At 48.2% G+C, this 14,152-nt stretch overlaps 1 protein-coding gene across 19 annotated transcripts in view; it reads right to left on the reverse strand.

Annotated features, from left to right (window-relative positions):
- APBB2 (amyloid beta precursor protein binding family B member 2) overlaps positions 1-14,152 on the reverse strand; it is a 357,050-nt gene that overhangs the window by 60,181 nt on the left and 282,717 nt on the right. For all 19 annotated transcript variants that reach the window (XM_061164644.1, XM_061164641.1, XM_061164635.1 and 16 more), the window contains 2 exons: positions 9,087-9,233; positions 6,413-6,540 (listed from right to left, as the gene is read on the reverse strand). In XM_061164644.1, coding sequence (XP_061020627.1) covers positions 6,413-6,540; positions 9,087-9,233 — 275 coding nt within the window. The remainder of the gene's footprint in view (positions 1-6,412; positions 6,541-9,086; positions 9,234-14,152) is intronic.

A 14,152-nucleotide genomic window follows, 5' to 3' on the forward strand; every position in this document is an offset into this window, starting at 1 on the left:
GGCCCATTATTCCTAAGCCCCTAAAAGAGAACTGCCCTTTATCACTGACAACTTCTACCAACTCAGAAAGGATGTTTCCTTGGCACCCACGGTGTGCAAAGCTGGACAGAAAGAATCGCTGCACTCAACCTGGTCGCCTGAAAGCCCTCTTCTTGGCAGGCACACCCTCCACACTGCCTCCTGCAGTCAGGGCTAATTCAATTTAAGGGTCAACACCAGAGAGTACACGCAGGAGACCGGAACCACACCAGTTATTGGAACAGAGAGAGAAGATCATATGAAGAATGGTGACTACACAGCTGAAAAGGGAATAGGAAGAAGTCATCATGAAGGCAGCCACTGCAAGAGAGGGCTGTGACCCGGAAGGCGGGGAGAACAAAGGCCGAGGCTGGAATTAGTAAAACCCAGAAGTCTGGAGAAGCCCCATGGAGCAAGACCTCTGACACTGAGGAGGTGGTGTGCTGGGCTGGTGTCTCTGGACTTGAAGGAGGGCCAGGGACCCGGACCTTTCCAGGGGGTGCCTGAGCCAGTCGTGCTGGTGGCTCTGCATTTCTTTATTGGGAAAACTGTGTCACCCGAGATAAAAACCCTGTTCCAGGACAAAGCTCACAACCCAGGAGCTAAGTCCCACCCCTCCTCCAGCCACACAGTCCTGTCAAGTCAGCGCCTAATGGCAGCAAACCAGAGAAGCGGCAGTGTGGTCTGCCGGGCCCGGCTCCAGCCTCACAGAGCAGGCAGAGGACGGTGGGCGTGGAGCTCAGGGATAGCAGCTCAGTAACCGGCGCCGGAAGCAACAGGTCACAGGCTGGCAACACCGAGGTGATCCGTGCCCAGACTGTCAGAGGCCTACTTGCTTCGCCACTTCTTCGGTGATGGTGGTGTTGACTTGGCAACTGTTGGCCCAGCCAGAGACTCCGTTTCCCAGAATCCTCTGCAGCAGCACGGGGCCACAGGGATGTGACCAGAATGTGGGCGTAACACGACGCGTGAAGGTTCCAGGTCACCACCAACTTAGAGACAAGTCCCTTGGCCAGTCAGACTAGGAAGACAGCGGAGAGCAGAACAGGACCTGCCATTTCCACAGACTTCCTTCAGAAGTCACCATGACTGCCTGACTCAGTAACAATGAACGCATTATTACTTTCAACACTCTTTCTGTAAAGAACCAGGCCATGTTGGGTCCACCGCATTTGAGTCTCATATTGTTTTTTACTTTTCCTTTTTTAAATAATCCATGAACGATGGAAAGATACTCTTAGCTCAGGGGCCTCTACTTTTAATTCACACCCCTGGTTTTATCTCATTAAGGAAAGGGACCAGGCCTAGAGTGTGAAGTTCTTAGTCTCCCTGCTGACCCCAGGTTACTTTGGACCATCCATTATGTCTTGTCAGGATTAACAGAGGAGCTCCTGCTTGGACAGAGGACAATTCCAGGAGCCTGTCTTTGCCCAGTTAGCTGGGTCACTTAAGGCAAATCACTCTCTCTGACCTCAGTTAATCTCTAAAATAAAAGGGTTTAAAGACACTGGTTACTCAGCCATCTTTTACATTTAAAAGCCTGTAAGTTACAGTTTTACATATTTTAACTAATTTACAGTCAGGATGCCCCATGCATCATCCCCCAACCCCAACCCACCCCAAGTCTCAAAATTAAGTAGCATTTTTCAAAAGAATCAACACAAAACAACACTGTCAGGAAAACAAAAGCACGAACTCTGTGTGGTGAAGGACTTCTAAAGCAACTTAAGCCAGGAGCTTGGTGGATAAAACCAGCTGGAAATATCCCAAGAGAAGAGAAAATGAGAAGGAAAAAAAAAAAAATACTCAGTGTACTTGAGACTTACTATGTTATTTAGATAAAAGTTCCCTGAGATCTTAACTAGATCAAACAGTTAAGCCAAAGATAAACATTTGAAAATTTATGAATAATCTATCACAAGGTAAAAATTGTTCATCAAAAAGAGAAAAGAGATGCATAAAACACACTCTCAGAAGAAAGGCTCCGCTATACAAACTAAAAGCACAAACAGTATCTCAGGGCCGAGATTCACCCTGCAGACGAAAGTGCTTTGTAAGAAGAGCTTTTGGGCCCAATGGCTGCGAGGGCCGCTGTTAATCAGGAAGGGATTTTATTTCCTTAGAGCAAGCCCAGTGGGGGTCTCCACTTATAATGGCTATTTATTACAAGGAATTCCAATTCTTCCTAAAGACAAAAATAGCAACCTAGCGTTGCCACTAATTTAACAAGTTTATTGACCAGAGCAGCATTTCCTAAAGTGTGTTCCATGTGATCACATCTCCATGAAGAAGTGAGTCCTAGTCCACATCAGCATAGGAGAACCTGTGAGAGGGTCCGGAGCAAAGGGCTTGTTACACTTGGTTTAACACACTCTTCCAACTGACTCTAGAGCCTTCCCGCCCCCCCCGCCCCCCCCCCCCCCAATTTCAAGGGAAGTCTATGAACATCTGACCTGACTAATGCTCCACGCTACACGACCTGGAAAATCCCACTCATGGGGTCTGAAACCCTGCAGCTATACCACTTTCCTTTCTCATGGGAAACAAACGGGACTAGCAGACTATCGGCAACACCCAGAGGATCTGTGCGCCCCTTCCTAGACCTGCCGCAGGAGGCGAGGAGGGTCCCTCTCTCAAGTCTCCTGTGTTCAGAAGTTATGTCTGCTTGCTGCTGACACCTCTTTACAAGAACGAGGAGCGTGCTTTCTCCCAGGGCCCAGTGAGTAAACAGGAGAGCTGTGGCCAGGATTGGCAGAGCCCCTGAAATTGTTAAGTCCCTCCCAACCCATCCTTGGAAGAGAAGCCTGTAGGTCCACAGAAACAAGATGCAAGTTGTCACTGGGGTCGCCTGCTCCAGTCCCTGGAGGCAAAATGCCAGCTCTACGACTCAGGCACAGATGGGGACAGCCTCCCCACGGGAGCAGGTCAATCTGAGTGCCCCCTGGGGCTGCAGTTCCAACTTTGATTGGAAATACAGGGCTCTTTGTGAAACCCCTTTCCCCAGTCCACACCTCTGGGAGCCTTAACATTTATTTCACTGTGGTCAAAAAGAACAAAAGCACAGAACAGTCAAGAAAGAGGAGGGAGGCCTCCCTCTGCCTAGTAATCATGCTTCCCAGGTGATACTAGTGGCAAAGAATCTGCCTGCCAATGCAGGAGACATAAAGAGGTATGGGTTCAATCCCTGGGTCAGTAAGATCCCCTGGAGAAGGAAACGGCAACCCACTCCAGTCTTCTTGCCTGGGAAATACCATGGACAAAGGAGTCTGGTGGGCTACAGTCCATGGGGTCGCAAAGAATTGGACATGACCGAACGTTTGGGCGTATGGCTGCATAATGCAAATAGACTCCAAGAAGCACCGTCCTTAAGGCCGGCGTGAGTCTCAAGAACAAGACAAAAACTTCAGTCCCGTCCAGCAACCGCTGACACCCCGCAGAGAACCAGCCTCTGGTGCCAAGGAGACTTCTTAGCTAATCATAATAAGAGGCTGCTCTGAATTAATCTGAGGGATCAGTAGGGGGGTGTCACAGCTGGATCACCTCCTTACCAAAGTAAACTCCCTCCATAAGGAATTTCTGCAGAGCAAACCAAACCCACTTGAAAGCCTTAAGAAAATGCTAAACCCCAAATAACTTTATAAATTCTGAAATTACATGGCTCAGTGAAGCACTCAGAATTTCATGAGAAACTGCCTTTCATGCCTCTGGTATACATACTTTTCATATTCATTTTAACCACATCAAGAAATCCCCTAAGAGATTCCATTTTCTCAGCAAGGGAAGTTACAAAAGAGAATTCGAAATGGACTTGTTTTTGCAAGCAAAATGAAACACTTTTATGTTTTATTCATGCAAAGTGTAAGTCCCTTCGCAGCATTACAAATTGAATTTGCTCTTGTAAATTGCTGTAAAGGAAAAAAAAAAAAAAGGAATCAAAAGCAAAACCAAGTATCTTTAAAAAAAAAGAATAATAATCAGGAATACAGAGGTCCCTTCTTTCAGAGAATGAAAACTGCAATGGGGAGAAACTGAAACTTTCCCTGACAGACATATTTTTTATTTACTGCTTCCAAAAGCAGCCCAGCCCAAGGGCCCCCAACCAACGTAGGAGCTTCTGAGGTCCTGAACGCTAATGTGGAACCCTCAGTGTATTTCTAAATTACACTTACCTGCTAACATTGAGTAAGAACAAGAAGGGGTTTAAAAACCATGAGTAACTCAGTGCACGTTTCAGAAACATAACCAAGGCAAGGTAACCTAATTTACACCGATATCATTGGGTGCAGTGGAGGGGTGGGGAGTTCTTTCCACTTTGTAGGACAACTGAACACCGCATCTAGAACAGCCTCTGGCCCTCTGCTATCAAATGATAAACTGCACTCAAAACTTCCCTGAGGTCCGATCCCTCCCTCACCCTCTCTGTGTTTGAAAGGAAACCATGTAATTAGCTATCTCTCTGAGTGGATGTTGCTTTAACAAATCAAAGCTAACATGCATTAAGCATTTTCTATGTTCCCATCACCATGCCAATTACTATACATACACACAGGCACAAACATACACATGCCGTGTGGTCCTTGCTATCATCCCCATTTAACACACGAGAGAAGCTGAGCCCATGGCTGGAATAATTCTGTCCACTGGAATTCGAATCATATTTTTCACCCTGAACAGACAGCATTTGGCCTTAAAGAGTTGGGGTGACCTGAAAACCTCATTGATGAAATCCACTCACAAGCCAACCTTAAGAAAACACAGCCCCATCCAGTTGGACATGCATATAATGATCTTCACCTCGGCTCCTGTCTTAAAAACAAACATGGAGGATAGGAAGTAGGGAGGGATCAAGCATCTTACACTCTTCCATCAAGGCTAAACGTTTCTGAATATGTACAAACATCATCACGTATTTTCCTTTAATTTCAGTGCTCCGGCTCTGCCAAGCGAGTGAATGACAGGTGTGGGTGCATAATCGAGCTACTCACTCCCTTCAAAGCACCTGGTACCGCTGCCACGGTTCATCACTGTCACAAACGCTCCAGATACAGCTGTGCTCCCAGGGAGGCTTATCCAATCAGCCATCAAAGGACACTCCACCTCCCTCTTTTGTGACCATCTCTATGTCTGGTTCCAGCAAAAATGCTTGTTCTTTGATGAATGCTTATCCATTTTCCTTTCAGGCTTAGCATTTGGAACTGAATCAAAACACCGTTGAATTTGCTACTGCCTGAGGCTGGGTGAAGCCAAGGCTGAACCCCCTAGAGGACCACACAACCCAATAAACCAGAAAACCCAGAAATGGAGTCACAGGCTCCAGAGAGCCATCTCTCTGTCGTCTGGGATTTCACCAGCTTCCGCGATGCTCTTGTCCATTTTCAGCCAAGTAATAAATCATCCTACAGCTCATCCCTAAATGCTAGGAGATTTGCAGGCACCTTGAGAGTTGCCAAAGATTAATTATAATTCAAGAGTTAGATGCATTTCATGCAGCCTAACTTACTTAATAAAGTATCAAAGTCTGATGTCTGTGATACCTGCCACTTTATTACTTAGAACAGGTACTTGAAAACCAGAACTTCCCTGTTTCCAGTCACTCTGGAGAACAAAAAGATTCACAACACATCTAAGTAAGAAGTGCTTGCTTGAAATGACAAACATTCAGTAGAATTTCAGAAAAATACACATTGAATGGAATGTTGGTTTGACCAGACATTTCAAATGTTAAAAATGTTCAGCCAACTTCAAACTCCAGGAGTTCCTGATGAGCATCAGTTAATGACCTGAAGCTTGTGATCGGGATAAACAACAAGGTCCTACTGTATGGCACAGGGAACTGTATTCGATATCCTGTGATAAATCACAATGGAAAGAATATGAAAATCACACATGTGTAACTGAATCACTCTGCTGTATAGCGGAAATGAACACATCATTATAAATCAACTATACTTCAATAGAATAATTTAAAAAAATAAAGCTCGTGGTTAGAGGCGGTTCAACCTCTCCCTTCCAACAAGCCCTCTACGAAGAAAATACCAACAGCAGAGCATCTGAAATAGCTGAGACTCTACTTTAAAACGTACTGCAGAGAAGAGGAAAAAAACAAGGTCAGAGTTCCGAGAGTCTGGGTGAGCTGGGAACTTGGATGGGATGGGGAGGTGGAGAACCGTGCAGAACCAGAGGCAGGGTCCAGAGCTGAAAAAGGCCTGAGGGACAGAGACCGGGAGCGGAAGTAGCTGGTTTGCAAGGCTGGGATAGAGATGTGCTCTCACTCTTTACATTTCTGCCGAGGGCTCACTGCCGCGTTGCATACACTGACATGCAGCAACAGCAAGGCTCCGTGTTGGCGCTGAAACTGGGCCACCCGGCGAGGTGACGGAGGACGCGCACTCACCGGCCGTTGTCGCGGCCCACGCCCCACACGCGGATGCTGACGATGGGCTGGGCGTGGAGCACGCTGCGGTCCATGGGGTCCACCAGGCTCAGCGTGTCGTTCTCCAGGACCAGGTACATGTCCTTCCCCTGGGATTCAACGAGAAGACCGCTTACCTTCTAAACAAAGCCGTGCATCCTCAGGACATTTGTGGCTATGAAGGGATGTCAGTTCAATGATCAAAATATCGCCCCCTGGGTCTGAAATTTATTTTTTAAGGGAGAAACTTCCTCTCCTGATTAAAATATTTATAAATCCTTCATCTTCCCCTCACATGCCTAATTTCTCTCTCCTCCAAATCCTCTGAAATGTGTCCCTAGCCTGCTTTCGAGCTGGCTCTTATTTTTAATTATTTACACTTTGAATCTTTACTCTAAGAAAATAGGCTAATGGCAGGTTCCCTGGAGAATCTGGTCTCTTACTAACTCTGGGTCGGCTGGCCTGTTGTAACCTCTGTCCCCATTCCTTCCCCTCTGCCCAGACCCCACCAGCCATCCCCGTGATGGCCTTCCTGGACCCACAACAAGGGCTGTCTCTTCTCGGCTCTTACACCGCCTCTGATCTGTGTGATCTGCCCGGTAAACAGCAGGCACGGCTTGGTGACACTTCTCGGGGCTTCAGCAGCTTCTGCTGATGTGCCTTTGTGACATCTCAGATGTTACAGCACACGCTTCAGGCTCCTTGGCTCATGAACGCTCTCACTTGCCTCAGAGCTTGGTTTGTTATTATCTCCAATTAGCAGATGGGGAAACTGAGGCTTACAGGTTAAGTGACTTGCTCATGATCCGACACAGAGGCTGAGATGCCTTTAGCCACGGGGTGGGGGGCGGCGGGGGGGTGCTGCGGTGATACCAACACTGGGGAGGAAGAGGTTTCCAGCATCACTGTTCAGGTTCTGGTCTCCTGTCTCCCCACATACTAATGGCTCTTTGAGGGCAGGAACACTAGCCTATCCAACTTCATTCCCCTTGCAAACCTGCAAGCATTTTAAGAAATTATTAAATGTTTGCTGCCTGACGGAAAGGCTGTGTCCACTGAAGGTCACGGTCAGCCCAGATACCGTGGCGTGGATGCCAGGGAGGTCTAGGCTACGCTATGTGAGGCTGAGTCGCTTTAGTCATGTCCAGCTCTTTGTGACCCCTTGGACTGTAGCATGCCAGGCTCCTCCATCCATGGGGATTCTCCAGGCAGGAATCCTGGAGTGGGTTACCACTTTCTTCTCCACCAGGACAGTCTGGTGGGGAAGAATGGTGAGGCTTCTTGGCCGATCTTTAAATTCCAAAGCGGGACAGAAAACCTGCTCCTTGGTCTGGGTTTTAAGAACGATGTCCCATCACAGGTTCTCAGAGTGAACATAAGCTCTGCCGCGGGGGTGGTAGACATGGGTGTTGCAATGCCTCCGCTCGCCAGTGTTTAGTTAAGCCAAGCGTCTACAACTGAGATCCAGGATGATTGGAAATCTTCCGAAAGGGGAAGAGAGCCACTTCCAGGCGAGAGCACCAGCAGTAAATAAAACTTGTGCAGGCTGCTGTAATTGCAGACCCTACAGAGCCTGGGGCAACAGACAGCAGGCCGCCTCAGACCTGAAGCGGCCCCCAGTGTGTCTTTTGGGGGAACTGCAGCTCATGTGACGTGCTGTGGGCAGGGTTTCTTTCTACGGACACATTAAGGTCACAGTTGTGTCCAGACCCTGGGCAAAGAGCCAGCTGCTAATTAACCAGCCTGCAGATTAATCAGGATTGAGAGGCAGGTCCTGGAGAGATTCTGCCTCCCAGCACCTCACGGAGGCTGGGTAGCCGGTGAGCAGTTAAGCGATGGTTGGCAGAGCCAAGAGGACAGGCCAAGCTCGAGGGGAGGGTTGCAGTCCCCCCACCTGTCCCCCCAGTGCAGGCCAGGCTCCCTTCTTCCCGCCTTCAGCTGAGGGCTGCCACATGCCCAGGAGCTCCATCATCACAGAGTCCCGAGGGGCTGGGGCCCCGTGAGCAGGGCAGGTCCTGGGGCCCCCGGGGGCCAGTCAGGCGACGTGCTTTCGGATAGCCGAGAGCTGACTGGGAATCTCTGGAGCCTTTTCTGTCTCTCTCTGTCCTTTCCCACCAGGACCTGGGTCATTGGCTGCAGCCTAAGAGAAATCTGCAGCCAGACGCAGTGGGGAGTGGCCCCCAGCGTAATTCCCGCCTGGTAACCACTCCTCCTGCAGCCGCTTCCTGGCAAATACCTCAACGGTGCTAAGAGACTCTAAAAGGGTTTGGGCTGACACTGTCACCCATGTTAAATACGTTCTGTAGGACGTGACCAACAGGGAGATCAAATCCACCCCACCCCTCCCTGCCACACACACACACACACACACACACACAGAGTGCATTTCCTTGGGTCCTCACAAAGGCAACAGAGGCCGTCTTCATCAGTCAACCCTACCAACAATCTCCATGTTACAGGACAGAACCAGGGACCACTGCTGGCTGATAACCTAAAGTGAGAATGGTTGGCTGAGCGTGGAATATCCCCAGTACCCAATAAACACCTTCAGTGCTCCTCAGTCCTGTGTTTCTCGGCTCTTGGGGCTCTGGGCTTTCATGAGGCACAGCAGGAATGCAAGCAAGTCTGACATGAACTATTTTCACCCGTAACTTACCTCTCCCCAGATGCCGACCGTATCTCGGATGTCATTTTTGCAGTAGGAAAGCTGCCTGATGCAGTTGTTGACGGCAACGCTACTCTTGCCGGGAGCGAGGTCCTCCTCTGCCATCTCCACCCACCCCAGAGAGCGCACAGCGAAACACTAGGAGGAAATCAGAGAACTGGAGATTACTCGCTGGCCACACGGAGCCCAAGATCCTCTACAAAATGCGCTTAATGTGTCTTCAATGACTACAAAATGTTCAGTCATCGAATTTAATAACTAATTCTCGGCTGCTGAAAAATTTAATTGTGGCTCTTTTTTACTACTAAAAAATGTAGTAGTAACTATATTCTTGCCTACCTTTCTGTGTGTGTGTTCAATTTTTTTCTTAGAACCAATTATTAGAAGTAGAATGATAGAGCTAATGGGTTTCAGCATTTGTAAGCTCTTTTTTCTAGTATCTGGCAGTATCAGTATCTTTTATCTAGTATCAGGCAGGATTTTTCAATAGTAAGAACCTCAGAGGGTTCTCACAAGGAGTAACCTCTATGAGATTTGTTACTTGCTAAGCACCTAGGAAAAGACAATAGAAGGGAGAAAGAATTAAATACATGTTTGGCATCTGTTTCTAATGGGGCAAAATGTATTCTCTAATATCCAGAAATGAAGGAAAACAGAGGGTGGGGGTGTGCGTTCACCATAACAACTCTCAGTGTTTGTTATTAGCACCGAATTCTTAAAAGTCTACAGAATAATTAACCTGTAAGAAAACAGAGCACAAATGCAATTCATTCTTTTACCATTTAGAGGTATTCAACTTGAGATCATGCGCCTCATCTTCTTTTTAAAATTTAGTTCAGGTATTCAATTTTTTTTAAATATGGAAAGTATCACATGCATGTTGCAACAAATAAAAAATCCAAAAATGTACAGAGAAGTTCATGGGACATATGAGGGCAATCTGGATGCAGCATCTATCTAGCTGTCAATCGCCAGGGTTACCAGGTGGCTGGAAGTGCAATCTCTCGCGGCAACCTGTGACGCAGGTCCCCTCCTGAGCTGCACATCAACGGAGGAGACCACGTTCCCAGGACAGGAGGGGCAAATAAGGTGCCAGACCCCTGTGGAGCCAGCAGGCTGACTCTCAGCATCTTCTCAAGTTTACAAAACTGCACTTCACGACAAAATGAAGAAATGCAGCGAAGTGTCCCTAAGTGGCCACATTCAGGCCAGTTTAACCTTCCCTGTGTCTCAGCGCCTATTCCCAGACGGGGTGCCTCCTTCCTGAACTGTTAATCACTTTCTCAAAAAAAAAAAAATCCCACCAAAATACTGAAAACGTTAACAGAATGTGGACCCTCAGGTCCTAGAGGTACCTGGGCCCCGGTGCGGACCCCATGTGGAACGGAACAGCTCCCGCACACTGACGGTGCCCGTGAGGCCTCTTACAGAAACACCAAAAAGAGAAGGTCGTCGCTACAACAACTGCAAAAGCCACTCAGGACCCCGGGCCCTGGGGAAAGGTTCTGGGAGATGCCCTCACAGTGCACGTGCGCATGTGTATCTGTGGGAGAGACACTGCCCAAGGGTAAGATGCCACCGGAGCCGGGGCTGCTCCTTCTGAGGCCCTGCTCCCTTTATCCTGCGAGTGGGCGTGTCAGAAACGCCGCAGGAGGACACCACAGCGCATCTCCCCACATTTCATTAAGACCCACAACTTCAAGGGCCATGCCTGTAAAGACGCATTTTCTGCTTCCTGCAGGCGGCGCCGTGCAGCCCAGTAACTTTTCTTTGTTGGCTCCCAACGTAGTCCCTGGTGAGTAAAATCGCAACGCCACAATCTCCCGGCTCCAATGTGCCATTTTGATCTTGTTATGCACCACCTTATGATGGAAAATCTCACCTTTTCCACCTTCACCAAATGTGTGGAGGTTTTCCTCTACGCCAAAGAGCAGTTCTCAATCACCAGCAGGGTGTCTGAAAGTTCAGCTCAATTCTGACACTATCTACCTGGAGAGAGCATCAGATCCCACAGGTTTAGGGCTCAGCCCTACAAGATGCCCTCCCCCACACCCCTGCCAATTTCACTTGCCAACTGCAAGCCTGTTATCACCTGAGCTTCTAGCCAACCAGCTACAGCTTGAATGTTCTGCTGGACCATCCTCATTGGGTTCGCTTTATTCGTTAGAGTGGCCAGCAGAACTCAGAGAAACGTTTTATGTACTAGATCACTGATGCAATTGTTTGGTCACGAAGTCGTGTCTTTGCGACCCCATGAACTGTAGCACGCCAGGCTCCTCTGTCCTCCACTGTCTCCCGGAGGGTTAGGATAAAAGGACATAACTCAAGAACAGCCAGAAGGAAGAGATGCACAGGATAAGGAGCAGAGAAAGTGTGCCGAGCTCCCATGCGCTTCCCAGGGACGACTCTCCCCACCTCCACATGCGTTCCAGCCTGGAAACTCTCTGAGTCCTGTCCTCTGGGTCTTACGGAGGCTTCATTACATGGGCGTGATTGGTTAAATCACAGGCCACTGGTGACTGAACTCAACCTCCAGCTCCTCTCCCTTCCTTGGGGATGGACATGGGACTGAAAGTTTCCACCCCTTAGAACCCAGTGGGTTCTACTGGCAACCAGGTCCCACCCTTAGGGGAGTTCTAGAAGTCATCTTATAGTTATTTACTCATTTAATCCTCACCTCAACCCTACCAGGTTGATACGAAGTTACTGTATCCATTCTATAGAAGAGGAAGGAGAGTGAAGCGCAAGGCTGATAAATGGTGGACCGAGGTTTCTAGCCCAGGCAGCTGGACCTCTCGGCTCTCACTCTTACTGCTCTGCCCTGTGCCTGAGCTGATGCTGGAGGAGCAGAGTCCAACTGGACTGGGCCCACAGGAGGCCAGGAGCACAGTCAGAAAGGCCAACACAGTCAGAAAGGTAAACACAGTCGAGTGTATCAGGCCCGAGAGCATGTGTGCTCCGTCGTGTCCGACTCTTTGCAACCCCATGGACCGCAGCCCGCCAGGCTCCTCTATCCATGGAATTCTCCAGGCAAGAAGACTGGAGTGGGTAGCGATTTCCTCCTCCAGGGGCTCTTCCTGACCCAGGGATGGAACCGCATCTCCTGCCTTGGCAGGCAGATTCTTTTACCATCTGAGTCACCAAGGAAGCCCAGCCCAAGAGCAGGGACAGCCTAAATTAAAATTTTAGCTCTGACTTAAAGGTACTGTGATCTTGGCGGTGTAACTTACAAAGTCTCATTTTTTTAATTTGCAAAAATGGGAATAACAGCAATACTTACATCAGAGGGTTCTCACGAGGAGAAAACAACATAATACAGGTAGAAAGGACACCATGAGCACTGCTGAGCAAAAGTGCAAATGATCACAGTGCCGCACACACCGTGAAGGGAGTCATCCAAGGGGGAAAATGAAAGGAGATTGGGAGATTTCTAATTAGCGTGTCCCCCATGCTCCAATGACCCCCCCAGGATGGTTTTGGTTTATGTTTGTTTTCTGGCAAAATCCTTAAGAGCAGCTCCCTTTATTTTCGAAAGTGTCCTAGTTTGCATAATAAGTGATAGTCACTCTAGTCAAAATTCCAGTGAATTCACCCTCTGGCACAGAGACTGAGGTTTGAATGTATCACATGCATGAGACATGCCCAGGTGGAAATGGGTTCAACAGGGCAGGCTGTGTGTGTGTTGGGGGGGTGGGCACAGGGGATAACACCCCAACACACCAGCAGTCCTGTGGGATGGTGCTATGCTCCGAAGCTAGAAGCCAGGAACACATGTCCCCACTTCTTACACAGCCTATTACGGAATCCTGTAGCCTGTGAAGACTCAAAGAATTTATTAACATTAAGGAAGGTGAAAAAGAATACCGGCTGTTTTTTGTCTTTGAGTCCAAGAATGCATGGGTTTCAAAAGACAACAGTCCTCACAATACAATTAATTTCCTGTATGTATTCAATCACTCGGCTGTTGTGACTTAGCTTCTGGTCTGAAGAACTCCACCACTGGTCCCCGCGGCCACGGGGAGAGGGCGTGGACGCGCGTGGGGCAAGCCGCACCGAGGAGCCGGCTCCACCTCCGCCCCAAGAGCCGGGCGGCAAAGAGCAGGGCGCGCGACGTGGTGCTGCCCCCGTGTGGCCAGGGAGGTATATAGCCACCGCTTTCCCACAAAGTCAGGAAATCATGAATATATAATCAGCGTTCCCAACAAACACTCACCGAAGAGGAGGAACTCAAAATAGTCAATCCAAAAACGTAACCAAATATCTAACCAATCTGACTGTTTAAACACTTTTTTCAAACTTTGAAGAAGAAAAAAATCAACATTTGTACTCTGATGCTCATTCTTCAATAGCTCTTTACTAAAAGGGTAAAAATGAGTCATGAATGGTTCAGGGTACGGACTGTACCCTAGATCTAGATCAGGAGGATCTAGATTCAAGTCACGACTTTGTACCCTAGATCTAGATCAGGAGGATCTGGATTCAAGTCATGACTTTGTACCTACCAGCTAGAGACTTTGGGGAAATCACTACCGGTCTCTAAGACTTAGTTTTTTATCTGTAAAATGGGGAGAATAATAGTACCTCTACTTTATAGTACTGTTGTTGGACTGAGATAATATAGGTAAGACTTTTAGCATATCTGGCATATAATAAGAACTCAATAAGCATTTATCATGTTATCGATACATTTTAACTTTTATGTGTGGATTTTAAATATTTCTCTAGTTTAACTGATGTAGCCACAGCTAAAACACTCAGAAGGCTCTGTTAAAACAAAGAAAACCAGACACCATCCCCGCCGTTTCTGATTCCGTGGGCCAGGGTAGGGCCCTCAAACCTGCATTTGGAATAATCTCCCAGGTGATGCTGAAGTGGCAGGTCTGGGGACCACACTTGGAGAATCTCCTTACTCGCTGTCATGCTGGTTCCCACGGCTGATCCTAAAAGGCAGATTGAGGCTCAAATCTCAGGACTGCCACTTCCGATGTGTGATCTTGGGCATGCTCATTCACGGTTCTGTGCCTCAGTTTCCTCGCCTGTAGAACAAGGGCACTGAA

The sequence above is a fragment of the Dama dama genome, chromosome 17, assembly GCF_033118175.1.
Source record: "Dama dama isolate Ldn47 chromosome 17, ASM3311817v1, whole genome shotgun sequence".
In the NCBI taxonomy this organism is placed as follows: Eukaryota; Metazoa; Chordata; class Mammalia; order Artiodactyla; family Cervidae; genus Dama; species Dama dama.